The following is a 25,898-nucleotide window of genomic DNA, read 5'->3' on the forward strand; positions in this document are numbered from 1 at the left end:
TCAGAACTGCTGGCCCCCTGTTTTATGCTCTCTGCTCTTATCACATTCCTTGCTGTTTGTCTCATTATTAATAATTATAAAACTATTTCATTCTTTGGGACCCTCGGTCTGCAACATTGCACCATTCTCACAATCACCATCATGTTTAGTCCATTGTGAAAGTCACTGTGTTCATCTAGCTCAGGGAAGGCCTTCCTCTCTTTCTTCGTCCTTTCAGCTTTCCTAGCATGAAGTCTTCTCCCAAGAATTAGCCCATCCTGACAACATGCCCAAAGTATATGAAGTGAAGTTTGAACGTCCTTCCCTCTAAGAAACACCCTAGTAGCACTTTCTCTAAGACAGACTTGTTTGTTCTTTCTAGCTCTCCATAGTATATTCAACATTGTCTTCAACATGACAATGAAAAATAAATCAATTCCTCTCAGGTCTTCCTTACTCATTGTCCAACTTTCAAATCTGTTCAAAGCAACAGAAAATACCGTGGCTTGAGCTGGCACATCTTAGACTTTAAACCGACATCCTTGCTCACTTTAAAGAGCTCCTTGGCAGTCGATTTACCCAATAGAATGTGTCTTTTAATGAACAGAGGCTGTGTTTTCTGTTTGTCTAGACAAGGAAATTCTATTTTTATGGATTTACTGTATTTTTAACAAACAGTCTTATTTATGGTGCCACAGGTAAAGCGAGAGATGGTGAAGTCACTGTATCTCTCTCTGGTTCCTGTGGACTCACACATACACACGCATATACACACACACACGCATGTACACACAAACACGTAGATGAGATGGTATCTCTCATCTTGAGGAACAGAACTGCCTCTTTAGGAATAGAAGTGCCTCGGCCTAGGAGATGGCCTGGGTGAGCAGAGTTTCCAGGTTTCCGTCCTCGCCCAGCGTGTTTCAGGTGGTCTGGCCATCGCAGTGCTCTTGGGCTAGGAACTGAGTAAAAGCATGGTAATGAGTGTAGGAGGCAGAGTGGGGAGCTTAGGGTAAGGATGGCCGTGTTCCCAACTGTGACCCATGATCTCTCTTGGACGTTCTTTCTGAGGAGAAGCTGCTGCTCCTCCTTGTATCTCTATGCTCTCAACCTCCCCACTAAGGTATATACTCACATATGTCCAAATAGGAGCTTTCAGGTACTCCTCGGAGGCTAGGATTTTGAAACTTTGTCTCAACATACTTTGGGCATGTTTCCAGGAGGACCTAGTCCTTGGAGAAGGAAGGACATCATGCTTGGAAGGATGGAGGGACAGCACAGGAAAGGAAGACTCTGGATGAGATGGATTGACACAGTGGTAATGGGGACAAGTATATCAGAAACCATGAGATTGGCTCAGGATCGGGCAGGGTGCAGAGCTATTTCTCATAGGGTTGCAGTGAGTCATAGATGACTTGATGGCACATAACAACAGCAATAGCAGCTTAGGAATGAGGATTTCTTTTACTAGTCCTTTCTGCAAAAATGCTTGCTGTTGCTGTCTAATCCAATTCACCTTTTGATTTCCTGGCTGCTGGTTCCAAGAGTGTTGATTATGGACCCAAGCAAGCTGAAATTGTTAACAATCTCAATCTCTTCTACATCTCTCTGCTGTTGCCAAGTGGCCCAGTGGTGAGACTCTTTGTCTTCTTGATGTTGAGCTTCAATTCATATTGAAGGCTGCAGTCCTTGACCTTCTGCAGCAGATGCTTCAAGTCCTCCTCAATTTCAGCAAGCAAGGTTGTGTCATCTGCATAATGCAAGTTGTTGATACATCTTCCTCCAATTCTTATGCCACATTCCTCCTCATAAAGACCAGCCTCCTGAATGATCTGTTCCATATACTGAAAACAAGACACAACCCTGACACACTACTTTCCTGATTTTGAACCATACTGTTTACTTGCTCTGTTCTGATGACTGTTTCCTAGTCTAAGTATAGATTTTGCATGACCACAATCAGATGTTCTGGAATTCCCATTCTTCTCAGGTTAGCCACAGTTTGCTTTGATTTACACAGTCAAATGCCTTTGCATAGTCAATGAAACACAGATAGATATTTTTCTCATACTCTCTGCTTTCAGCCAAGGTCCATATGACATTGGCAGCTGGAGGACAGCTACCTAGCTAGCTCACTAGAAGAGATCCACACTTATTCCCATTCCAAAACAAGGTGATCCAACAGAGTAGAAATTATCAAACAATATCACTAATATTACACCAAGCAAAATATTGCTGAAGATTATACAAAAATAACTGGAGCAGTACATTGACAGAGAACAATCAGAAGTACAGGATGGGTTTAGAAGAGGCTGTAGCACCAGAAATATCATTGCCAATGTCAGATGTATCTTGACTGAAAGCAAAAATGCTTAGAAAAGCTATAATAAGTCTATTATAGATGCAAAATGTTTCCATTGGAACAATTTATATCCTTTCTTCAGGATTTTTTTTCTTGTTGTGTATTATCAAATCAGATCTGACAGGCACAGAAGGAGATTGTCCCTCCTTCTCCAGGAGAATTTGGTGGATTCAAACCATGCGCCTTCGGGATTGAAGTACAACTTCTTGTCACTAGGCTATCAGAGCTCCCCCTTTCTTAACGGTGTATTTATTATGATCTTGTCCCATCCACACTAACGAAAGTAAAATTTTCACCCAGAATGAAGTGTCTGGAAAGACAAGGAGCAGCTTTGATACCTACCAAATCATCCCTTGGTTGTAGACTAAATGCAGCACATTCTCTGCTATCTTGAATTCCCCATATTCTGGCTATAAGAGAAAATTGAGTTATGTATGAAAGACATTCCAAAGTTCTTTGTATAAGTAATTTCTACTATATTCAAACCTTGGTAAAACAATTGTTTTAGGACTTGATGGCTAACTAAAAAGTTAATGGTTGGAACCCACCAACTGTCCCAGAAAAGACAAGACATGATGGTCTGCTCCATAAAGATTACAGTGAACTAACTCAGTCTCATAAGGACAAATACTGCATAAGACTTGTTGTTGATTGCTAATGATGCTATAACAAAAGGCCTGAAGCCTTTCTATAACTATCTTCACTTATCAAAGTTCATAAGTTTCCAGAGGCATATTGTTTAGGAAGTAGACTGTAAAATAGAAGGATAACTCGTAAAACATGTGTAGGGCCCCAAGGGGAGGAGTGGGAGCAGAGGAGTGAGGAGGATGGGTATAGGCAAACCACAGGGTGACACAATTTGGTGGGTGGAGGGAGGGGGTAAAGGAAATGGGAAAGAGCTGGATAGTGGAAGGCTTAGTCAAATGGTGATTAATTTTATAAAATATAATGAATGGAATGATTGTATTATACACTTTGTTAATGAAGAACAGTGTGAAACACAATGTATATGAACTTGGTAAACAAACCAAAATAAAATAAAAATGTAATAAAAACATGATATATCTCAAAAGATGAATTACATTGGGGAAAATTTGCTGCCAGGAACCTCGTTAGAGTACTGAAGAGCAAAAATGTCAATCTGGAGACTAAGGTGTACCTGATCCAGGCCATGGCCTTTGCAATTAATTGCTATACATAAATTTAATTAATTGGACAAGAACTAGGGATAATTGAAGGAGAATTGTTGCCTTTGAGCTGTGGTGTTAGAGAAGAGTTTTGAATATACCATGGACTGTTAAGAAAACAAACAGGTTTGTCCTAGAAAGGATGAAACCAGGATGCTCCTTGGAGACAAGGATTCTGAAGTTCCATCTGACATGTTTTGAACATGTTGCAAAGAGGGACCAGTGTCTGGAGAGGGACATCATGTTTTGGGGGGTGGGTGTGGGTGGTGATAGCACAAGAACGGAAGACCTTGGATGAGATGGATTGACTCAGTGAGTGTGGTAATGGGGATGGGTGTGGTGGAGATGATGAGGATGGCACAGGATAGAGCAGAGGTCAGAGATATTGTACATAGGGTTGCTATGAATCACAAGCAACTTGATGGCACTTAACAACAGCAAAAGCTATATATATCATTATAGCTCAGGAAAGTCTCTGAGGTAGGTTTATATGTGGGGCAGTTCTGTATATGGACCACTCCTATCTCTGTTCTGTAGTGTTGCTGTGAGCAACACCAGCCCAGCAGATTCCTTTCCTCTTTAAAATACCTAGAGATCATTTTCTGACATCACAAGAAATCATAAACGTAAAAAATGGGATAGATACTCAGCTTTTCCCTCGGCCTTTCCCTCTCCCCTCAGACATTTTCTCCTACCCTCTGCTCCTTACCCACGGCTGGGCTTTCACTCAGCTTGGACACCTGAAAGGTTGCGTTTAGCTCTGTGACCCTCCCACAGAGACACACCATTTAACTTACAAAAGTGCTTTCCAGGTCCCAGCACCAGTAGTCACTTAAATAGCGAACGACGAGTCCTCGGAAGAAGTCTATGAGCAGAATGCTGGCCACGGTGAAGAGCATGTCAATGATGGACAGCTTCAGCATCTCCTGGAACATAGGTGTCCCGGGATCCCACCCATGCCGTGCCCACCCACCTCCCACCCTTCCATCCCAGCGAGCTACAGCCCTCTCCTCTGCCACTGGTGTTGCTCAGATTTATAAGGGTTGGTGCTGCACTCCTGGCGCTCCTGGCGTATATAAGGAGCTCAGGTACTTGTTCATTGGAATGTAAATATCAGTGATTAGAGGGAAAATTACAATTCATTAGGAAGAATCTCTAATCTCTGGTTCTGAGCTACAGTCAGCCCCTTAAGGCCTGAGAGTCACTTCCATGGGTAATGTCAAGGGCCTGTGATTCTCTGTATGAGATTATGTAACTAAAGCAAAAGGTAGAATGGTTAGGAACACAGATTTTGAAGTACAAAAGTAGGCTTGGGTCTTCATTCTCCTCTTTGTTATCTGGGCTCTTAATCAAGTCACTTAACTTATTGTGTCTAGTTTTCCTCATCTGTGTCTAGAGAAAACTATTGGTCATTTTTAATTGCTAGGGACCCCAAGTAGATCAGTCTAGATCTGTGCCCCTTACAGTTTTCAGTGACTGCTCTTTTGGAAGGAGATCTCTAAGCCTCTCTCCCAAGCTGCCTCTGGATGGACTTGACCCACCAAATCATAGATTAGAAGTTGAACGTGTTAACTGTGTTCACTACTTGGGGATGGTGCCTATCAGGATGATAATAACAGAATTTTTATGTGGATTAGACCCCTAGCGCAGGACCTACCACGTAGTCAGTACTGCATATGCCTTTATACAGATTGTTATTTTGACTTTTGAGAGGTGGAAAATCATGCTCACTGAGCTTTCCTTTTCTATAAAAGGAGCATGACATTGAGAGAGGTGTTAGGGTCTCAGTGGTGAAATGACTGTGAAAGGGGGTGTCGGGAACCACCTGCCCAACGTATGTCTCCCAGCACTGGTCCTGTACGCTCTGTGTGTGGAGGGTGGTCCTGTTGGCCTCTGTGAGGGGCATGACGAGAGTTGGGGCACCAGCCTCTTCCAAGACCCAGGTGCTGTTTCTCTGGAGCCCTAACCCAGGCCGAGGGGTGGACCATTTCCCTTCCAGAGCCGTCCTGGTGGCAAAGAATGTAGTGGTGTCCACCCAACGATGTGTGTTGTTTTTTTGAGCAGCTTCCTGTGGAGAGAAAGAAGGGGGGGGGGGCGGAATAGCCACATATTTGTTAATAAAAATCCATCACAGACATCAAGTGCATCATTGCCTCACAACTAGTGTAGGAATAATCTCTCAGTCTCTCTCTCTCTCTCTCTCTCTCTCTCCCTCTCTCCCTCCCTCCCTCTCCCTCTCCCTCTCCTTCTTCCTCTCCCTCCATTTCTCTCTGTGTCAGTCTAAGCTTGATCAACAGTCCATTTGCCTAGAATTGGCCCCTGTAACAGAGCACAGAGCTTCAATGGATAGTATTTATTGATTGTTCACATGTGCCAGAGGCTGTTCTAGAGTAATCTATGCTGTCTCTTCCTAGGAACTCTGGTGGCCTAGAGAATTGCTTTGCTCATCCAAAGGTAACACCTCTCCTGTGGTTTGAAACCATCAGCTGCTCTGCAAGAGAAAGACGGGCAACCTCCTCGGTTTCAATTACAGCCTCTGAAAACCCTCTGGCGAGTTATCTATGACTTGGTTCTAATCCAACAGCAAGGAGTCTGAGTCTCCTATCTCTTCCTAATAACATGCATATCAGCTAAGAATTATTTCCTGGTGCTCCAAATGAGAACAGTGAAAGTCACAGAGTAGAAAGTGATTATTCAAGGTCTTGACATTTGTAAAAGACAGGCGAGGACGCAGGTAGATACGATCTCAAGGTCTTGTTGCTGATTGTTTCCTATGTGACTTTGTTTCCTGTGACTTTGTTTCCAATTTCACTTTTGGACTTGATGATAGGATGGGATGGTGTGAGCAGAAGACCCTGAGAGACCCCCACTTCCCTGTCCCCACTTCCATCATTCAAGATGTCCTCACTGGAGAGCATCAGTTAGTATAAGCTGGGAGTGAATGTTCTCTACGGGGCCAGAGTGGGGCCTACTCTGAACCATGTCCAGGAGATGATGCTTCTTACTTTCTGAGTGAGCCCCAGGACTACAGCTCTTTCTGAGATCATTTTCTATTGATGATTTGCAATGTATTCACTGGTAAGATTCCAGGAAGTTAGGTAGAAGAAGGAATGAAAAGAACTTGGTATCAAAAGAATCAGAACTGTCACTTACTAGCATGAATGCTGACCTCAGTTTCTTTATCTGATAAATGGGTTCATTTTCTTATTCTTAATTTGAGAAGACTACAAAGCAACTGAATTTTGACTATGGTGTTAGAGTACAAGTAGGATTCTACGATGATTCCAAAGGTGAAGATGGCTCTATAGGTGTGTGAGTGTGAGTGTGTGTGTATGTGTGTGTGCGTGTGTGTGTGTGTGTGTGAAGGGGCAACTTCTCACGACATGGCACCCACCTCGATATTCATACTGTTAACTTTGTCCAGCAGAGCAATGATCAAGCTGTAGAGATTTCCCAGATACAGCACAAGGACCCTGGAACAAGAACATGCGAGAGCCAAGGTCACTGCATAAGCATCCAATATTCCAGACCTGCCACCATGAAGGAATGAGGGAGCCCTGTGGTATAGTGGGCTAAGTGTTGGGCTGTTAACTGAAGAGCTGGTGGTTCAAATACACCCATCCTCTTTTGGAGAAGACTCCTTGGGCAGTCTGCCCCTGTTAATGAGTTATCTAGTCTCAGAAGGCCAATGGAGGGTCTGAATCCTCCATGATCAAATGCTACTTGACAGTAGTGGAGTACCACGGATATGCTAAGACAGTAGCTGCCAAACTTGATTTCCTTCAGAATCACCAAGAGAGTTTAGGAGAAATACAGATATGCACTAAAAAACAGTTAATGTCTTCAGCTGTTAACTGACAGCAAAAATGTTCCTCAGAAAAAAGGCCTGGTTGGAAAAATGGCTGTTGAAGTCCCACGGAACACAGCTCTATCCTAACACATAAAGACCCTCCATGAGATGCAGTGGACTTGAAGGCAACTGGTATTGGTTTGATGTAACACTAAATATAAAAGTGTCCTCGTGTCATGCTTTCTGGTTTATGCAGTGATTCTCTATGCATTATCTCACTTGATTCCCTTAATATTAATAAGGAGTTCAGGTAATTATAATTTCCACTTATGGCCTACATATGGGACAAATAAAATGAAACACGCAGAGAGCACAGAAACTTTTTCAAGGTGAAACATTTACCATGAGGTAGAACACAGATCTGGAGTCTCAGGGTTCAGATTCTGAAATAAAGACAGAACCTGTCTCAGCCACTGAATGACTGAGGGTTAGAGGGGCAGAGGGCTTGACCGATGGAGAGACTGTGGGGCTAAGGAGCCAAGAATTTGAGAGAATTAGAGGATTAAGAGGGTGAGAATTTGAGGGGCTGAGGGACCATGGGTGCATCTACGCCATGTGGACACATGGGAATGAGTGGGATTTGCCCAAGTTTCCAAAGCCACAAATCTTTACAGAAACACACTGCTTCATCCTTTTCCTACAGAGTACCTGATGAGGTCACACTACCAACCTCTTGGGGATCCTCTCTTGCATAACGTCAGGACCTTTCTCCTCTCTGCACTTACAGTACTTGGGACAGGACGAGATCCACCTCAGTGTCTACATAGTAAGTGATAAGTTGAGGAAGAATCACTCACATTCTTTTGATTCCCATTTGCTAGTTTTCACTGCGTCTTGGGGAAAGATAACATGGTCAGGGGGTGAGGCAATGGTACTGAAATAATATGTCTTCCTTTTATTACAAGAATTACCTTTAATTTGACTGGGGGAAATCTCTCAATGCCTCTGATTCTCTAGTTTTTTTTTTTTTAATCTTTTAGTTGTTTTATTGATTCTCTAGTTTTGAACGTGAATGATGAGGTCAATCTATGTAATAGGATTGCAGTTATACCAAATGCAATAATGGAACTGATTCTCCTCCGGGCCTGCTCATGATAAAGGCACTTTTCTCTTCCAGGTTAAAAAAGGTGATGAGCCATTTTAAAAGCCTATAAAGGGTCCTGAGTAAGTAGCTTGTGATTGGTAGATAACATAAAGGCTGTGGGTTCAAATCCATCCATCAGTTCTATGGAAAAAAAAGCCAGGAGATCTATATCCATGAAGATTATAGTAAAAACAAAACCTCCTAAGCCCTAGGGAATATTGCTATTCTAAAACATGCTGCTTGACCATGAGCCAGGAGCCAGCTTGACAGCAATTAACAACATAGTGGATTGACATAACATCTTAGACATGCCCAAGGCTTGGGTCTTGGCAAACTGCTTGCTCTTTCTCATCAGGAGTTACTGTCTTTGAAGCTGAGTTTCAGAGTTCAACAAATTAGGGCCTCTGAGTCAAGTTTCTCCCTCTTCTGCTTTACAAATAAAGTTTTATTGTAATACAGCCTTGCCCTTGGTTTCTTCCTTGTCAGTTATCTATGGAGGATTTCATGCCACCACTTCAGAGTAGTTATGACAGACTGCATGCCTCACCAAAGAGAAAATATTTACCATCAGATCCCTTACAGAGTATGTTTGTGGACTCTAGAAGGAGGACCAGATGTTTAGAAAGTGGTCTGTGGAAGAGATGAGCCAAACACTAATGTGCCTGCCTGCATCCAAAAAGTTGCACCTCCGAAGGCAAACTCTGGGATCTGCAGTCAAAAGGCAGACTTTGTAAAATCTATGGAGCAGTGTTACTCTGCACACAGATGGTCCTTATGAGTCAGGATCAACTAACAACATCAACAGAAAGCTGGGAGAAACATTTTAAAAAATAGAAGAAATGCAGACTAGAGAGTGAATGGAGGCAAGAAATGGCTGAGATGCTGAATTTAAGACGATCTCAACATAAACCTTGTAGCTTAACCTCTAGATGGGAAGACTAAACATCAGAGAGAGGCAGTAGGTTTCTCAAAGGTTGTATGGGAAAATATTGATGAAACCCAGAAATATGGTTGCTTGACTCACAGGGTGTTCTGGGCTGCATCCTCACACCACCAGCCTGCGTGGTTCAGGACTGTGATCTCAGCCACTGACAATGCTGGCCCAGTCTTGAGGCTCCCAGTATGCCCTCAAGAACCTATACTTTGAGCATGTCTTCATGTGTCTGTTGGCCATCCGAATGTCTTCCTTTATGAAAAGTTTTTCTATGTGTTTTGCATGTGTTGTGATTGGGTTGTCATTTTTTTTCTTGTGGAGGCCCCTTTAGTATACTGTAAACTTTCATTTTGAGACCCTTGTCTGAGATGTCATTGCCAAATCTTTTTCCCAGTCTGTATTTGGGAAAATTTTTTAAACACATAGAAGATTAATTTTTAAAAGGTCCCATCCATCAATTTTGTCTTCTCCTCATTGTACATTTTAGGTTATACTTGTAAGCTTATTTATACTATAAGCTAGAGCTTCCAAGTTTGGTCCTGTGGTGTTAGCCTAAAAATTGGCTCCTTTTTTTTTTGCCATTAGTTAGTTGTCTTTTCAGCTACCTTAACTGTTGACACATGTTCTTGCAAATTGGCCTACTCTTGCAAATCACCAGCAGCTGTGGGACTAGTGAAAGAGTGCTTCTCAAACTGGGCAGTAAGACTTGAGGCAAGTGAGACCCTGATGAGAGGAAGACCCAGGTGGTGGAGAGACTATGGAGAGACATTGTTGTGGACAAATAGTGGCAAGATGTGACCTGAGGATTCTTGCATTTGTGCTTGCCACAGTTAAAGATTTGGCTGTTCTTACTGGATGTTTAAAGGAAAAGCTGGCTTATAACTGCTCTGAGGCAAACCTTGCTCAAAGTTTTGGATTTGACTACTGAACTGAAACAGAGCATGCATGAATTGAGGAATTGTGCTTCAGGATTGCTTGGCTAAAACTTGGGTTTGCAATGGGTGATATTCTTTGCTCCCTCACACTCCAACCTTCTTCCCTAATACACCCCATTGTTGGTACCATAACTATGAGTCAGCAATGAGTAGAAGAACCTCTTGCTGTTGGTGTGGTTCTAGAGGCAGCCTGGGGCTTGGCTACGGGCTCTTCATCTGCTTCCTGCTCTGGGGCAGTGAGGGGCTGTGCTGTTCTCATTCCTTCTGGCCCTTTCCGAGAGGCATACATGACCCTGTGTCAGTGTCTCATTCTGTGCTCTTTAGAAAGGTCTCATTTTGTGTCTTATGATCTTTATGGTTTTGGGTGTTACCCCGAGATCTCTGATCCACCTGAGTTGATTTTTATGTATAGTGTGAGATGAGGATCCTACTTCAGCTTTCTGTATGTAGAAGTCCAGTTTTGGCAGGACCATTCAGATACACGAAAAAAAATTACTGGAAGTAAATTTAAAATTACTGGAAATTAGCTCAAAATTACTGGAAGTCAGAGAGATGCAAATAAAAACCACAATGAAATACCATTTCACACCAGTAGCAGTAGCAAAGTTTAACAGGATAGCAAGTAATAAATATTGAAGAGGATGTGGAGAGAGCAGAACTCTCAAACATTGCTGATGGGATTGTAAAATGGTACTACCACTCTGGAAGGCAGTTTGGCATTTCCTCAAAAATCTGACTATAGAAATCCCATATGACCGAGCTATTCTACTGCTAGGACTATACCCCGAGGAAAACAGAAGTGAAACACAAATGGAAATTTGTACACCTATGTTCATAGCAGCATTATTCACAACAGCAAGAAAATGGAAACAGCCTCAAGTGTCCATCAATAAATAAATGGATTAGGAAATGATGGTACATTCACACAATGGAATACTATGCAGCATTAAGGAATAACAATTTTGTAAAATACTGTGCAACATATGAGAGTCTAGAGAGTATTACCCTGATTGAACTAAGTCTCAAAAGGATGAATACTATATAAGACCATGATTGTAAAAAATAGAAATATAACTAGTAAGATGTGTATAAAAGTCTAAAAGAGGAAAGGAGTGTCACACTGGCAGAGGTTGGGGAGGGGAGGAAATCATAAGGATAACAGAGTTTGGTAGGCGGGGAGTAGTATGTGTGTGAAAGAACTAGGAAAGATCCAGTGAGGACCTGAAAAGATGGGATAATAGCAGGCATAGACCAGTGGTAATTAATTTCATAAAACACAATGTATATGAGTGATACTGTTTGAAAAAAAATTGGAATGAGAGTATGTGTGAAGCACACTGCATATGAATTACATAAAATGTATACAAATTTTGTATGTTAATCAATATATTTTTTTTTTAAAGTGTACTTTAAGCCTGCCCATTTGGGTCTCATTATCAAAGGATTAAGTGTTCCTCTCATGTCTGGAGAAACACGTTCCCTTTTCTCCACCTCTCGTCCCACCATTGTGGGAGCTCATCCCTGAGAAAGGCAGGGCACGCTGACTACTGTCTTTTTAGGTTTTTGCTTGTTCATCTGCTTTTCCTGCATCTCCTTTCCCTTATTCTTTTTGTACCCCTTCACCCGTCTTCTATCTTTTCTCCCCTTTCCCCTCCTCTTCTTCCTTCTCCTCCTATTTACCTTCCTCTTGCTCCATCTCCTGCTTTTCGGCTTGCTCTCTTTATTATGTTTTAGTCTATTTATTTGATGGTAGTCTTCTTGTCTTTTTCTTCCCTCCTTTCTCCTCTATTCTTGCTGTGCCTTCTTTCTCACCTTCCTCTCGTCCCCTTATGTCTTACCCACTTTCCCTCCTCCTCTTCTCTCCTTCCTGCCCCTCTTTGTTCACTTTGCTTGCTCTCTTCACTACCTTTGAACCCATTCCTCCTGACCTCATCCTCTAGTCCTAGCTCCCTCTGCCCTCTCCCTCTCTCTGCCTTCTTTCTTTCCTTGTATACCTCTCCTTGATTGAGCTGCATTCATAGATAAAGTACCCTACCTCCTGAGTGACCACTGTGGATGGGCAGTGGGTGTGACACAATATGGTCACGTTCAGCAAGGTGACAGTACCTTGCTAGCTGAAAGCGCAGTGTGGTTCGTGGGTGGTACATCTCCAAGGCGGCGATGAGGTCAAAGGCTGATGGTGCTAACATGGTGACGAGGGAGACCACCACGCTCACCTGTCAAGAGAACACGTGCCAGACACTTAGGCTCACCTGGGTCCCGCAGACCAAGCTCACGTACCTAACAGTTGGTCTCTTAGCTAATACTTCGTCAGTGGGTAATAAACTGCGCTGCAACCCCAAAGAAGAGTGGTTCAAATCCACCAGTGGCTCTGTTGGAGATCAACTGTGCAATTAACTGCCTCTGAAAACCTGCTGGAGGGTCAACTGTGCTTCAGTTCTGACTTGATGGCACACAAAAGTAGCAGCAACGTAAATCCCTACTGATTAACTCTTTACCAAAGGGCATGCACACTTTATCATTGATTTGTTCCTTTCAGGAACTGCTCTGAATCTGAAGACACACATACATGCTCTTTAAATTTGCTAGCATTTCTCCCACTTTGCCCAATTATCTTTTAATTCTATTTCTACTTCCTCCAGCCTATACAGAAGGAAGGTGGAAGTAACTGCAACTATTACAAATAGAAACGGGAAGGCTGAGTGGTAATTTAATATGCTTTATGTGTACAGGAGATTAATTGTCCAGTGGATTGTGTCTGGCGGTTGTTGTTTGTACTTGTGATAAATAAGATCTGGAATTTTAGCTCGGAAATAAGAGATTGAAACCAAAAATAGGAAATAAATTCTGAGTGTATCTTAAACAATAAATTAACTACCTATCTGATTGTAAACACACAAGCATGCATTTATATAAACGCATTTAATTGCCATAAAATAAAAGGAGAAATGAGAGAAGGGATTTAATAACCTTTGATAATCTTAGGTTTTAAAATACCACACATTTTGGAAGATGATGGCTACCATATGGGTGAGGCACCAACTTCATAGAGATCATCTAAGAGATGGTGTTTGTGGTATTTTTACATTTTATTTCTTTAAAGGTATATCAGATGAACCGTTAAGGACAGCAGTTTTGGAATACATATTAAGAATTCTCAAATTATTCATAACCTATACTTGGTAGTTTTCTATTTATGGGGCTATTCATAAATGAGAAAACTAGAAACAGATTACTTGTGTAGAGCTGGTTTAATAGGCACAATTTGTTATCTATAAATATGGAAAGTCACCCAAGTGTCCAATGGTTGGCAAATGGTCAACCTTGATAACACACGATGGAATGCAGTGTAGGTGTGGAAAATGGCACATTTGTTTATGAAAAGTAGTTTCTAAAACCATGTTGCTGAAGAAGCATCAAGTTCAAATTGCAAACTACAGTAAGCAAATGTCAAAAGGAAGGATGAGAATGCTTATAGGTTGTTTCTTTTTAATCCAGCTCTTTCCCTGTTGAGCTGGGTAAAAGCACTTCACCAAGGTATGGTGCTGCCATTTTGGTCTGAATCCCTTGTGGTCCAAGCTCTAGGAAGAGAGGACTAAATCTTTTTTCTTAGAGATATTTCTAGCTAACCAACTTAAGAAACCTTCAGGACACAGATGGCTAGGCCACATTGTGCCTCTTCCTGGGAGACAAACATATAACATGCAGTGGGTACCTCATTCTTTTCCCAAAGTGTCAGCTCTTTCTTGGACTGCTCCAGCTTCTGGGACCGGTCCACCACAAAGTAGATAAGATAGATGCTCCCAGCAAGAGAGAGAAGAACCAAGATGTTGGCAATGATCCTCAGACAGATGGTCACTGCTCTGGAGGGAGAGGCAGGTAGGAGGACCAGGTGTGCAGACCAAGTGGGTTGAAGTTAGAAACACATTTACTGCCAAGTAGATTCCCTACCTGAAGAACCATTGTCTCTCCTTAATAAAAAAACCCCCATCATTCTCATGACTATGCATATACTTAAGGAGTTGTAGTGACATGGTGTATTGTGCGGCTGATGGAAAGGTTCGCAGTTTGAGTCTACCAGGTGGTTCCGGGGAGAAAGATGGTCACACTGAGTCAATCTGACAGCTTTGGGTTTGGCTTTGGTTTCTACACATCTAGATATCCATTTGGAAGACAGACAGAAAGGGTATCTACATTAATTATACTAGTATTGCTGACTAACATGGGGAGGGGTGGAGAATGGAAGTGGGCATGTGGCTTTATGGGAGAAAATAAAAAATTATAACAATGATAGTATCACTGATGATAATTATGGGTCATGAATTGAAGGATGTGACTGATAAAACTTGAGGTCCATAACACATCAATCAGAATGACAGAACAATATCCTCCCCTTCCTGGGATCTCTCACTTCCTAAGTGGTCAGCTATGCATTGTAAATCAATCTACCACCATTGGTGAGGCTTTGGAAAAAACCAAGCAAACAATCTGGCAACCATCACTGCTTTCAGATTCTGAGGATTTGGGCTTCAATTTTAGCTATGTAACCTAAGTTAGAGTCTAAATTAGAGTCTTGTGGTCTACACACAAAAGTTACAGGGATTAAAACAAATGCGTTCAACAAAGGGAGAGGGGAAAGGAAGAAGGAGAAACAAATTGGAATAGAGCAGTAATTCTGCTTCTCACTGGATGTAGCGCTGGTGAATGTTCCACACTGTTGTTGTTGTATGCTGTTGAAGGAGCCCATAGCTGACACTCCTGAGGGTTTTCAGAGGCAGTTAATCGTACAGGAAGAGATTTCCAAGCCTTCTCCCACAGAGCAAAGCAAATCCAAACCACTGCCTTCTAATTAATTCTGTCTGGTGGCAAGACCCTCCTCTGGTTTCCGAGGCTGCAAATCATTAAGGGAGGAGATTGCCCATCTTTTTCCCTCAGAGTGCTTGGTGGATCTGGTGATGATGTTTATAGCATGTTGAGGTTCTAACTTAAAGGTCATATATACCAACCACTTTAAACTTTCAAACTTCTCCATCTTTTTCACTGGTGAATCCTCAATTCTTCAAACAGGCTTACTACATAAGCAAAGCAAAAGGGAATAAACAAACCCACTGCCTTTGAGTCAATCCCAACAAACAGCGTCCCTCTGACAGGTTCCTGAGGCTGTCAATATTTAAGTGCAGAGACTTCCCACTATCCTGTCAAGTGGATGGTGGATTCAAACAGATGACTTCTCATTCAACAACCTGAAGCTCAACACACTGTGCTATCGAGGCTCCCTATGTCTAGCACATAAAGACACTTCCTAAATCTCTGCTAGATTGGCGAGTAAATTAAATGCCCTGGAGACATAGTGTGTAGCAGGTTGCCCTGCTAAGGGTGGGTGATTTGATTCCACTGGATGCTTTGTGGGAGAAAGATGGAAAGTCTCATGGATCAGCTTTTTAGAACCACTGATGTAATATAGAGCTCTAGTAGCACAACTCACAGGCAGTTGTGCCGCTAACCAGAAACAGTGCCTCAGTGGTGATCGAATCCACCGCAGCTTTACAGGAGAAAGATGGGCAATCTCCTTCCAGGAAATGTACGGCCTCCTGAAAACGAGCTGGCGGGTCAGCTGTGAGGAGGGTCAGCTGTGAGATTATTCCAATTCCAGAGAAAGAGCTCTGGTAGTGTAGCCCTTAGTGAGTTGTGCTGTTAACTGAAGGGTGGTCTCTCTGGTGGTTGGAACCCACCAGCAGCTCTTTGAGGAGAAAGATGAGCAATCTTCTACCATGAAGATTTACAGCCTCAAAAATTTACGGAGGGTCACTTTGAATCAGAATTAACCCCAGAGCTGTGGGTGTGGTTTTAAAACTAAGTCTAAACAGAGGAGAGCCTGTGTGATATTACAGGATGAACCTCATTGCTTTCCTCACTTTCCCTCACTTCCCATGTTCCAAGTGGGATCTTGAAGCAAAGGCTGAGTTGGCATTTACATATGCATTTTCTGTGATGGCATAGTGGGTTAAGAGAGTTGCTATGCTACCAATCCAAAAGGCAGGTGGTTCAAATCAACGAGCCGCTCCTCAGGAGAAAAATATAATCTCCCATGCAATTTACAGTCTCTGAAAATCTGCTAGAGAGTCTGCAAACAATAGGTTCTGACTTGATGGTACACAACCACAAAAAGACATGGTAGCACAGTGGTGAAAGCATTTAGCTGTCAGTGTTTGCAACTATGAGCTGGCTGTTCTGTGAAACAAAAATAAGGCATCTGCCTTCCTAAAGATTCACAGCTTCAGAGCTCCTGTCATGCGAGATTACCACACTAGAGCAGTTCTACTTTGTCCACAAGATTACTGTGAGTTGGAATGCATGCAACAGGCATTTTTTCCTTCTTGTAACATGCTCCCTGAAAGTACAACCATATTTATGCTGTAATAATATCAAGACATCTACTTTTCCTAACCCTGGGTGAAAAGTCACTGTCTGACTCTCACTGGGCCTGCTTGTAAGGCAACTTCTATCATCTTTGGAGTCTGACTTAGCTTCAAGTTTCCCTGAAAACAGAGCCTGAGGCAAAAGCTTGTTTGCTGTGAAGTCCTGGGGAGTGAAGTAGGGAGGTGGGAAAGCCAGGCCTCTTGGTGGACCTGGCTGCAGCCAGAAGCAGACCTTCCAGTGTGGTTAAGATACACCCCAGCACTCTCTGTAGGGATGAAGGAAGGACACACTTCTTATCAATTTTTGCTTCCTGCTGGATCATGGCAGCTCCATGGGTTGTCTGGGGCACATTGTCTTGTGTCTTGTGGGCAGTTCACGCTGCAGGCTCAGAGGAGCAGTGGGACAACCAGAAAAGGGAGCAGCTAGCATACATGTGTGCAGCTCAAGGAAGCCACCAGTCCCGCCTAGCAGCAGTGGCTGGAAAAGAGGTGACCAGGAAGATGTGAAGAAACCTCCGAGAAGTATCAATGGGATCCCATTATTTTACTTCACAGGAGAAGACATAAAGGTCAATAAAGGCCAGGTAAGAGATACACCTACCACTGACGCAACCATCAACTCAATTCTGGATTATAGGGACCAAACAGGGGAGAAAAGAACTACCTCACTAGGTTTCTGAGGCTGTAAATCTTTTGAGGAGCAGACTGCTTCATTTCTTCCGTGCTTTCAAATATTCAGCCATGCATAGTCGATGACAAAGGGAGAGCTGGGATCCCTGTGCTCTAACTCTCTCTGAGAGCTTTTTCCATCAAGGCCCCTGTTCTCTCTCAGCCTCACAATGGTTAATTTTATCTCACAGTGGTTAAGTGCTAGCTCCCTATGTCCCTATGTTCTTTCCTGTAACTTTTTCTGTATCACATAAACTAACAGTGAGAGACAAGAGCCAGCAAAACATGTCAGAGGAATAGTCATGTCTGCCTGAAGGGCAATTGTTCTTCCTGAGAATGTTCTTCAGGTCCCACCGGGTCCTGACTGGAAGAACCTCACCAGGATCGGTGTCAAAACCTTAACAAGAAAACCTCAAACCTAAGAGGTGACCTGAAAGACTTCCTGTGAATAAGAATTGGGTGATTTTGTTTTCCATAACCCCAGAGTTTGGTTTCTAAATAATATCAGTCTCAAAAGTATTCCTATATTTGCTTAATTTGGCAAACTAAGATAGACCAAAATACCTCTTTGATTATCTGTGTGAAAAATAGGAAACTAGTTACTGTCAGACCTTTCATCCTTCTTTCAGAATAAAACCGCTCTGAAATACTGCTAAGAAAATTGTATAGAGTTGTCAGATAGCATATTGATAGAAGGGGGGACATGAAGAAAGAAAAGCTGTCTGATAATTAAAAAAAAAAGAAAGAAGAGCTCTCTGAAAAATGTATGCAAATAAGATATATATTTTCTGGTAATTTTGGGGCCAAGTTGTAACAAAGCTTATCAATGCATTCAGCATGGGACACATTAATACATACAGGTTTTTGTTTTTCTTCTTTTCCTGTTCTTCCAGGATAGCCTCCTTTAAGAAAAGAAAAACATAGTATTAAGAGATTAGCTTAAACCACAAATCATTAAAAGCTGTTATAAATTTTTATATCCTGTCTTTTAATCATAGGTTCAATATCTAATGTTTTATACTGAAAGATTCTATTTAAATAAATCCCTTAGCTAATAATCAGTAACAGAGGATGAAAATTGGAGATTGGGAAGAGGGAATATCCACGGGGTATGTAGAATTCCAGTGCCTCCAAATAGCGGGAATATAAAGCTGATCTGAAGCATTGGATAATTCACTCAAGAAGAGGAAAATCTTTTAAAGTATGACACCAATAGAATGCAAAAAAATTAAAAATTCAGTATAGAAAAATGCTCTATATGCCAATCAAAAGATAAATAGCAAACTGGGCAAGTGGCAGTACTTGAAATTCCCATCACCAAGAAAAACCCAATTTTCTTAAAATGATTAGCAATTATATATACTAAGGGGTAAAAAGACCAAAATTCCAATAGACAGAAAATATGGACAATGCCCAGGAAAGAGAGTTTTGAAGGGAACTACCCATCATGCTCTCATCTTTTTCCTTTTCTCCTCTTTCCCTCTCTCATCTGTCCCATCTCAGAGGGTCACAGTTCCCCGTGCAGCCCCTGGTAGACCGAAGGGCTCTTCCTCAGGCAGCCTGAGCAGGCTGGCTCACCCACCCTGATGCTGTTCACAATGGCTGCTGTTTTGCTCTCAGCAGCCTCTGGGTTTCCAATGAGGTAATCCCAGGCACAAAACACGCGCCAGCAGAAAGTATAGTTCTCATTGGAAGCACTGGCAAGGCTCATGCGGGAGTTCTTTGCCATCCTGCAAAAGAGAACGCAGAAGGGGTCAGGCAAGAACAGGACCAGGCGTTCACTCTGTGGGGCTGTGGCTGACACATGCAGATTGTGAATTAAAAAAAGGTGGTCTCCATGCTGAGTGAACTAACTCAGTCCCGTAAGGACAAATACTATATAAAACCATTATTGTAGTATGAGGATGGGGTGGGGGTGCAGACAAGTGTGAATGGGAGGAGCTCACAATTAGGGTCCCACAATTTGATAGGTGGGTGGGATGAAAGAAATGGTGGTCATTTTGGGTAGACGCAGTTGCTAGCCTGAGGCTGAATTTCAGCCCCTGCTGTCTCCTGCCCAATGCTTTTGAACAGCGTGAAAGCTGCAGCCACTCAGGATTGTGTGAGTCCATTGGATAAGCAGTTTTATCTCAGGGATGACCAATAAATAAATCACTGGAGAGGGATATGTGTGAGGGTGTGCACGTCTAGAGGTCAGCCCAGTCCATTATTGCAAAGCTGGAATTTAAAAACAATTCTGTCCATGAAGCTGAACCGGTCTGCCTGGAGCTCTTGGACACCAGTGGTAACTGTGCCCTTTGAGACCACACAGAGCTGACTGAATCTCTCTCTGAGGTGACACCCTTTTAGATATCTTAAAGCAGGAGTTTCTTCATCTCTTCATCTCCCTGTTCCTTGGACCGTTTCCTTGTTGAATCACCTCCTCTCCATCCTTACTTGTTGCTCTATTTGCCTTCCCTTGCCATGTGGTTCCAGGTGGCATCTCCAGGCATTCAGAAGCTCATGTGAGAATCTTGGCATGAAATGAGGGCCCGCAAGTCACTGTGCATCTCCACAACGTGTTTTAATGTTTAAATCCCAAGCTCTTCTGTCTGTGCTTTGCTGAAGTGTCTCAAGGGACAGTGTGATGAATGGAAATGAGAAGCAAAAGTTAGAAGTGCCTGGTGAGTCCAAGGGTGGGGCCTGGGTGTTCCTGAGGATCCATCACTTCTCTGACAGGCTGCGCTCATCTAGCCTCTATTGCTGGTGTTGTTAAGTGAGATCTGATTGACTTTTATTCATAGTGACCCTACAAAGAACAGAAAAAAAAAATCCTGTCCAGTCCTGTCCTGGGCCGTCATCACATTTGCTGCTTAAGCTTGTGTTTCAGTCACAGTGTCAGTCTTCACATTGAATTCTTCCTCTTTTTGGAGAACTCTCTTTTTCCAAGAAGAATGTCTTATTTACTTCAGGTTTTGGCCCTTCCCAATCACATGCTCAAAGTATGTAAGATGAAGTCTCACCATCTTTGTTTTTAAGGAGCTTTCTTATTTCACTTCTTCCAAGACAGATTTACTTGTTCTTTTGGCAATTAATAAAATATTCAATAGTCTTTACCAGACTCACAAGTCAATCTCTGATCTTCATATTCATTGTTCAACTTTCACATGTATATGAAATAAGTGAAACTATGACATGAATCAGACACGAAGTGTGTCCTTGAAGTGAATCCCTCCTCATTAGTACATTAAAGAGGTCCTTTGCAGCAGATTTAAAGAGGTCCTTTGCATTTCCTCCTCGTTGTTGTTGTTAGGTGCCACTGAGTCTACTTCTATTCATGTCATTATATACTGTTGAGTCAGAACTGACTGATAGCTGACTCTCCAGCCACTTTTCAGAGGCAGTTAATCGCACACAATATTGCCCATCTTTTTCCCATACAGAAACTGGTGGATTTGAACCACGTGCCTTTGGGATTGCAGTACAGTTTCTTACCACTACTGTGACCCTATGAACAACAGATCTGAACCCTGTCTTATCCTGTGCCATCCTCATTATCTCTGACACACTTGAGCCCATTGCTACAGTAACTGTCAGTCCATCTCATTGGGGGATTTTTCATCTTTCACTGACCATCCTACTTAGAAGTGTCATAAATTCTGGGCTATACAAATAATTGATGCAATTGGCTGTTATCGGAAAGGTTGTTGTTTGATGTCCATATGGAGGTGACAGAAGAAAGACTTTGTGACCCACTTCAGAAAAATCCAAGCACTGGAAACCCTTCAGGACACAGTTCTACTCGTGCTCCTCAAGTCATCATGACTTGGAATTGACCTGGCAGCAACTGGCTACCTGGAGGCAGGAAGCACTAAGCTAGGAAGACATGAGGGCTTTTCTAAGTGAACCTAACTAGTTTGCAGGTAAGGCCCAGACAGGCAGAGTTAGCGGAGGCCTCATGGCAAAGATGCTACAGGCTTCCTACCACATAGCAAACATGGTTGTTCGCTGTCTTGAGCTTCCTCTCTGTGGTGAAACTGTTAAGTGATACGCAGCACAAGATAAGACAGATCTGACTTTTTGGAACTGAAGTCAGATTATTGTTGTTATTATTATTAGGTCCCATGGAGTCGAGTACGATTCATAGAGACCCTATAACCAACAGATGTGAACCCTGTCCTGTCTTGGGTCATCCTCACACTTCTGATAATACTAGAGCCCATTGCTACAGTCACTGTGTCAATCCATCTGGTTGAGGGTCTTCCCTCCTGTGCCAACCCTCCACTTTTCCAAGCATGATGTCCTTCTCCAAGGAATAGTCTGTTCTAGCAACATGTGAGACAAAGCTTCACCATCCTTGCTTCCAAGGAGCAATCTGGCTTCATCCTCTCCAAAGAATATCTGTTCTCTTGGCAGTCCATGGGCTATTCAATATTCTCCAACATCACAGCTCAAAGGAATCAAGTTTTCTTCTGCTGTCCTTCCTTATTTATTGCGCTCATTATTCATTATTCTCAGATGCACAACAGATGATTGAAAAAGACCATGGTCTGAATCAGGCACACCTTAGTCCTCAAACTGACATCATTACTCCTCAATAATTTGGAGAAGTCTCTGCAGACTAACCCAGAAGTCAGATTACAGGCGAGCATATAGCCAAAAGACATTGGCAATGTTTTCCAAACCCTCTGGTCACCTAGATTGTATTACTGATGTGACTATGAATACAATTTCCAAAAAGCCCTGGTGGCATAGTGTGTCATATGCTGGTCAATGGTTTGAACCCCCTTGCTGCTCTGGGAGAGAGATGAGAAGTCTCCTCCCATAACAAATTTACAGCTTCAGAAACCCAATGAAGGGTCAGTTTGAGTTGGAATCAAATAGATAGCAGTGGGTTTTGGGGTTTTGTTGTTGTTGTTGTTAGTGCAGCTACTATATTATCTGGAATCTAATTAATTGGTGAGTTTGTATGATTCTTCTTTGTCCAAATTCAGCACAAGATCTGGCTCAAAACACTAAGTGTTCAAACCAGTGCTGGTCAAAATTAATATACCTCAGGGGCTGAATAGACATTGTAATAAATTAGCTATAGTAATCAATGGTAATTAATGTTATAAAACAAAAAGTCTATGAATAATTGTGTAAAAAAATCAATATGGTCTATAAATTTCCGTTTTAAAAAAATCCATCCCAAATGACTATACCTCTTTTAGCCTTCATTTCCTCATCCATAAAATGGGTACATCTATGCCTTAACTCTAGAGGCTTATTGACAAGATGAAATGAGGTCATATATTGTATCCTGGCACATATTTGAGGAGGTGAGTGGTCGTACTTTTTTAGAAGAATGATAAAGCTGTAAGCAAACACTGCCATCCCGACCAGGAAGTAGGCCAAGGGCAGCCGGTAGCCAGCCCTCCCGATCCGCCTCTCCCTGCCGTAATAGCCGTAGAAGAGCACTGAGTACTGGAGGTAGCCCTGCGGAGAGAGCACCTGGAGTCATTCCTGTGGCCCATTCACTGCTCCCTCCCACAGGGGGACCGAGTGTCATCAAGCTCACCCCCAGGGACCAGACGGTGTCCAGGTCTTGGGCTGATGCCACATGCTCCTTGGGGATAGTCTTGCTGGCAGTGCTTCCAAAAGGCTGGCCGGCAATCAACTGTGAGAGAGAAAAGGATGCCGGGTGGTCCTCTGAGTGGAAGAGAACCAGCAGGAAAAGGACAGTTGATCTTTATGTGCCCGAGAAGGAACCCCACATGAGAGGTCACCAGGGGTGGATTTCTGCTTGATTCTCCTTGGTGGGAAATTAGTCCTAGTGGGGGTTAGACTTTGTTTGGGGAAGATACTATGGGAGCTCTGTATGAGGTTATGTTTATTATTTAGCTTTCTTATTCACTAACATGCCCAGTGAGAGTGAAATGGGGGCACTGGTTTGGAGACTGGTGGATTTCCATCCTCCTCTCATTGTTAGCTTGTTCTAGAGAGTGGGGTACAACAGAGCCGAGAGGCAGGCTTGAATCCTTAGGATCCAGGGCCAGATGGTGACAAATGGAAGGAGTTTATCCACATGGGCCTCCTGCTCCAAGTCTGCTGGCCTGGCTGGTTTGGACGGGTTGTATAGCATGGGGAATGGGTGGGTTATATGGCATGGGGAATGGGTGGGTTACTTGGCATGGAGAATTAGATGGGCTGTATGGCATGGGGAATGGTTGGGTTGTATGGCATAGGGAATAGATGGGTTATGTGACATGAGAATGACCTTATTAATTTTGTAAAGATGAAGCTTAGTGGTGAAATGCTTTTATTTTGACATAAGTTTGATAAACTAGATCTCAAACACCAAGTACCGCCCATTACTTCTTTTTTATGTGACCTGAGAGCTAAGAACAGTTTTGACATTTTTAAATGGTTGAGGGATAAAAGAAAATCAAAAGAAGGATAAAGCACATGAACATATCTATGTAAAAACTGTACAAGGATTGTATAAAATTCTAATTCCTAAGTCTGTAAAATGGAACTCTCACAGCGAGTGACAGAGTTGTGCTGTCAACCCGAAGGCAGTTCAATTCCACTGGCACTTCTGCAGGAGGAAGAGGGGCAATCTCCTCTTGTTTGATTTCCTGCCTATGAAAATTCAGTGGAGGGTCAACTGTGAGTTGGTTCAATTTGATGGGACATAACAACAACAATATGTGCATAAATATGGTGAACAGAGTCATACTCATGCATTTACATAATGGTTTGGACACGTTGTTAGGAGAGGCTGTTCCTTGGAAAGGGATATTATGCTTGGAAAGGTCAGTGGAGGAGAGGAAGGCCCTCGATTCGATGGGTTGATAAAATAGCTTTGTCAATGAACTCAAACGTGTTAAGGATGATGAGGATAGGCTAGGACAGAGTGCAGATCTATTGGTCACTGGATCGCTATGAGTCAATACTCAACTTGATAACACCTAACAAAAACAACACAGCTACTTTTTCAAACCCATCCAGCAGCTACTCTGGATAAAACACCTGGTGATCTGCGCTAGTAAAGATACAGCCTAGGAAATCCTCTGAGGGCTGATCTACGCTGTCACGTGGGATGGTACAGTTGAGTTGTTAAGACAGATACTAGGCTGACACAGACCAAAATATACATATTATCTGTTTCACAGCAAAAGAGCTTGAGTGGTGTAGCTGTGACAGCACTAGACAGCTAACCAGGTCACGGTTAAACCCAACAGCTGTTCTGTGAGGGAAAGATGAGGCAGTCTGTGTTGACACAGATTATACAGCCTTGGAAAAATCTCCCTGTAAGGTGGCTCTGAGTCAGGTTTAACTCAATGTACACTGGTTGTTTTGCTTTCTTTTTCTCTACAGAAGAAGGTTTGCCAACCCTGTTTAAAAGTTACTGGAGCTCTGGTGATATGACTAATGTATCCAGTGGCCAATCAAAAAGTCAGCAGTTTGAGCCTATCACCTGCCCTATGGGAGAAAGTTGGAACAGTCTGCTGCTATAGAGATACCATAGTTTTGCAAGCCCTATGCAAAACTCTTTGCAATCACTTGTTATGCATCAGAGAGCTGGACAATGACCAGGGAGGACAGAAGGAGAATTGATGCTTTTAAGCTGTGGTGTTGGAGAAGAGTCTTGAATGTACCATGGACTGCTAAGAAAACAAACAGATTCATCCTGGAGAGGGTTAAACCGGGTGGCTCCTTGGAGGCAAGGATTCTGAGACTTCGTCTGACTTACTTTGGTCATGTTATAAGGAGAGACCGGTCCTTGGAGAAAGACATCATGCTTGGGAGGGTGGAGGGCAGGCATAAGAGGGGAAGGCCCTCTGAGAGGTGGATTGATTCGATGACTGGAGCAATCGGGATGAGTGTGTCCGAGACAGTGAGATTGGCACAGGACAGAGCAGAATTTAGAGCCGTTGTACATAGGGTCAATATGAGTCACAAGCAACTCAACGGCACATAACAACAACAACATGCAAAACTCTGCTCTTTGCATTGGATTTGACTCACTGGGAGTGGGTTTGAATTTGAATTCTTCCACAATATTCATTGTTCTCCCCACAAGGATAGCAAGAGTGGTTGTTGTATACTATTCCTCTCAAAACCCCCTCTTTTGAATGAGCTCCTTCCTCATTGCCATGGAGTCAGAATCATAGCAAAGGGTTTGGGGAAGTAGAGTTTTTTTTAAATAAGCAGGACATTTCCCCTCTATACCTTCACCCAACCCTCATCCTGAAACAAAACTTACCTCTGGAATGACAATAAAAGCACCTGTCATTATGGTGAGTACAATGTTAATTCCAAACAACCACCTCAAGAATATGAAGTAAGAGGCCACACCAGACCCAAAATGACCTGAAGGAAGACAAGATAATGAGAATCATTCCTGCAAAATTATCACAAGTTCTTAATGCAACACGGACCTTTGTCTCTTATTCATAAGGTATCTACTCTTTTCCGACTCTCACCCCAATGCCCCATGTCAGTAGCAGTGTTT

At 42.7% G+C, this 25,898-nt stretch overlaps 1 protein-coding gene across 1 annotated transcript in view; it reads right to left on the bottom strand.

Annotated features, from left to right (window-relative positions):
- Positions 1-25,898, bottom strand: part of TMC3 (transmembrane channel-like 3) — a 52,355-nt gene that overhangs the window by 12,840 nt on the left and 13,617 nt on the right. Inside the window, exons 5-15 of the mRNA XM_006885122.1 lie at positions 25,650-25,756; positions 22,959-23,057; positions 22,734-22,876; positions 19,002-19,149; positions 18,278-18,321; positions 14,047-14,194; positions 12,438-12,547; positions 6,923-7,001; positions 5,354-5,596; positions 4,326-4,454; positions 2,684-2,751 (exon numbers count right to left, since the gene is read on the bottom strand). Coding sequence (XP_006885184.1) covers positions 2,684-2,751; positions 4,326-4,454; positions 5,354-5,596; positions 6,923-7,001; positions 12,438-12,547; positions 14,047-14,194; positions 18,278-18,321; positions 19,002-19,149; positions 22,734-22,876; positions 22,959-23,057; positions 25,650-25,756 — 1,318 coding nt within the window. The remainder of the gene's footprint in view (positions 1-2,683; positions 2,752-4,325; positions 4,455-5,353; positions 5,597-6,922; positions 7,002-12,437; positions 12,548-14,046; positions 14,195-18,277; positions 18,322-19,001; positions 19,150-22,733; positions 22,877-22,958; positions 23,058-25,649; positions 25,757-25,898) is intronic.

This window comes from Elephantulus edwardii, unplaced genomic scaffold (genome assembly GCF_000299155.1).
Source record: "Elephantulus edwardii isolate Elephantulus edwardi_28Jun2011 unplaced genomic scaffold, EleEdw1.0 scaffold00041, whole genome shotgun sequence".
NCBI classification, from domain to species: Eukaryota; Metazoa; Chordata; class Mammalia; order Macroscelidea; family Macroscelididae; genus Elephantulus; species Elephantulus edwardii.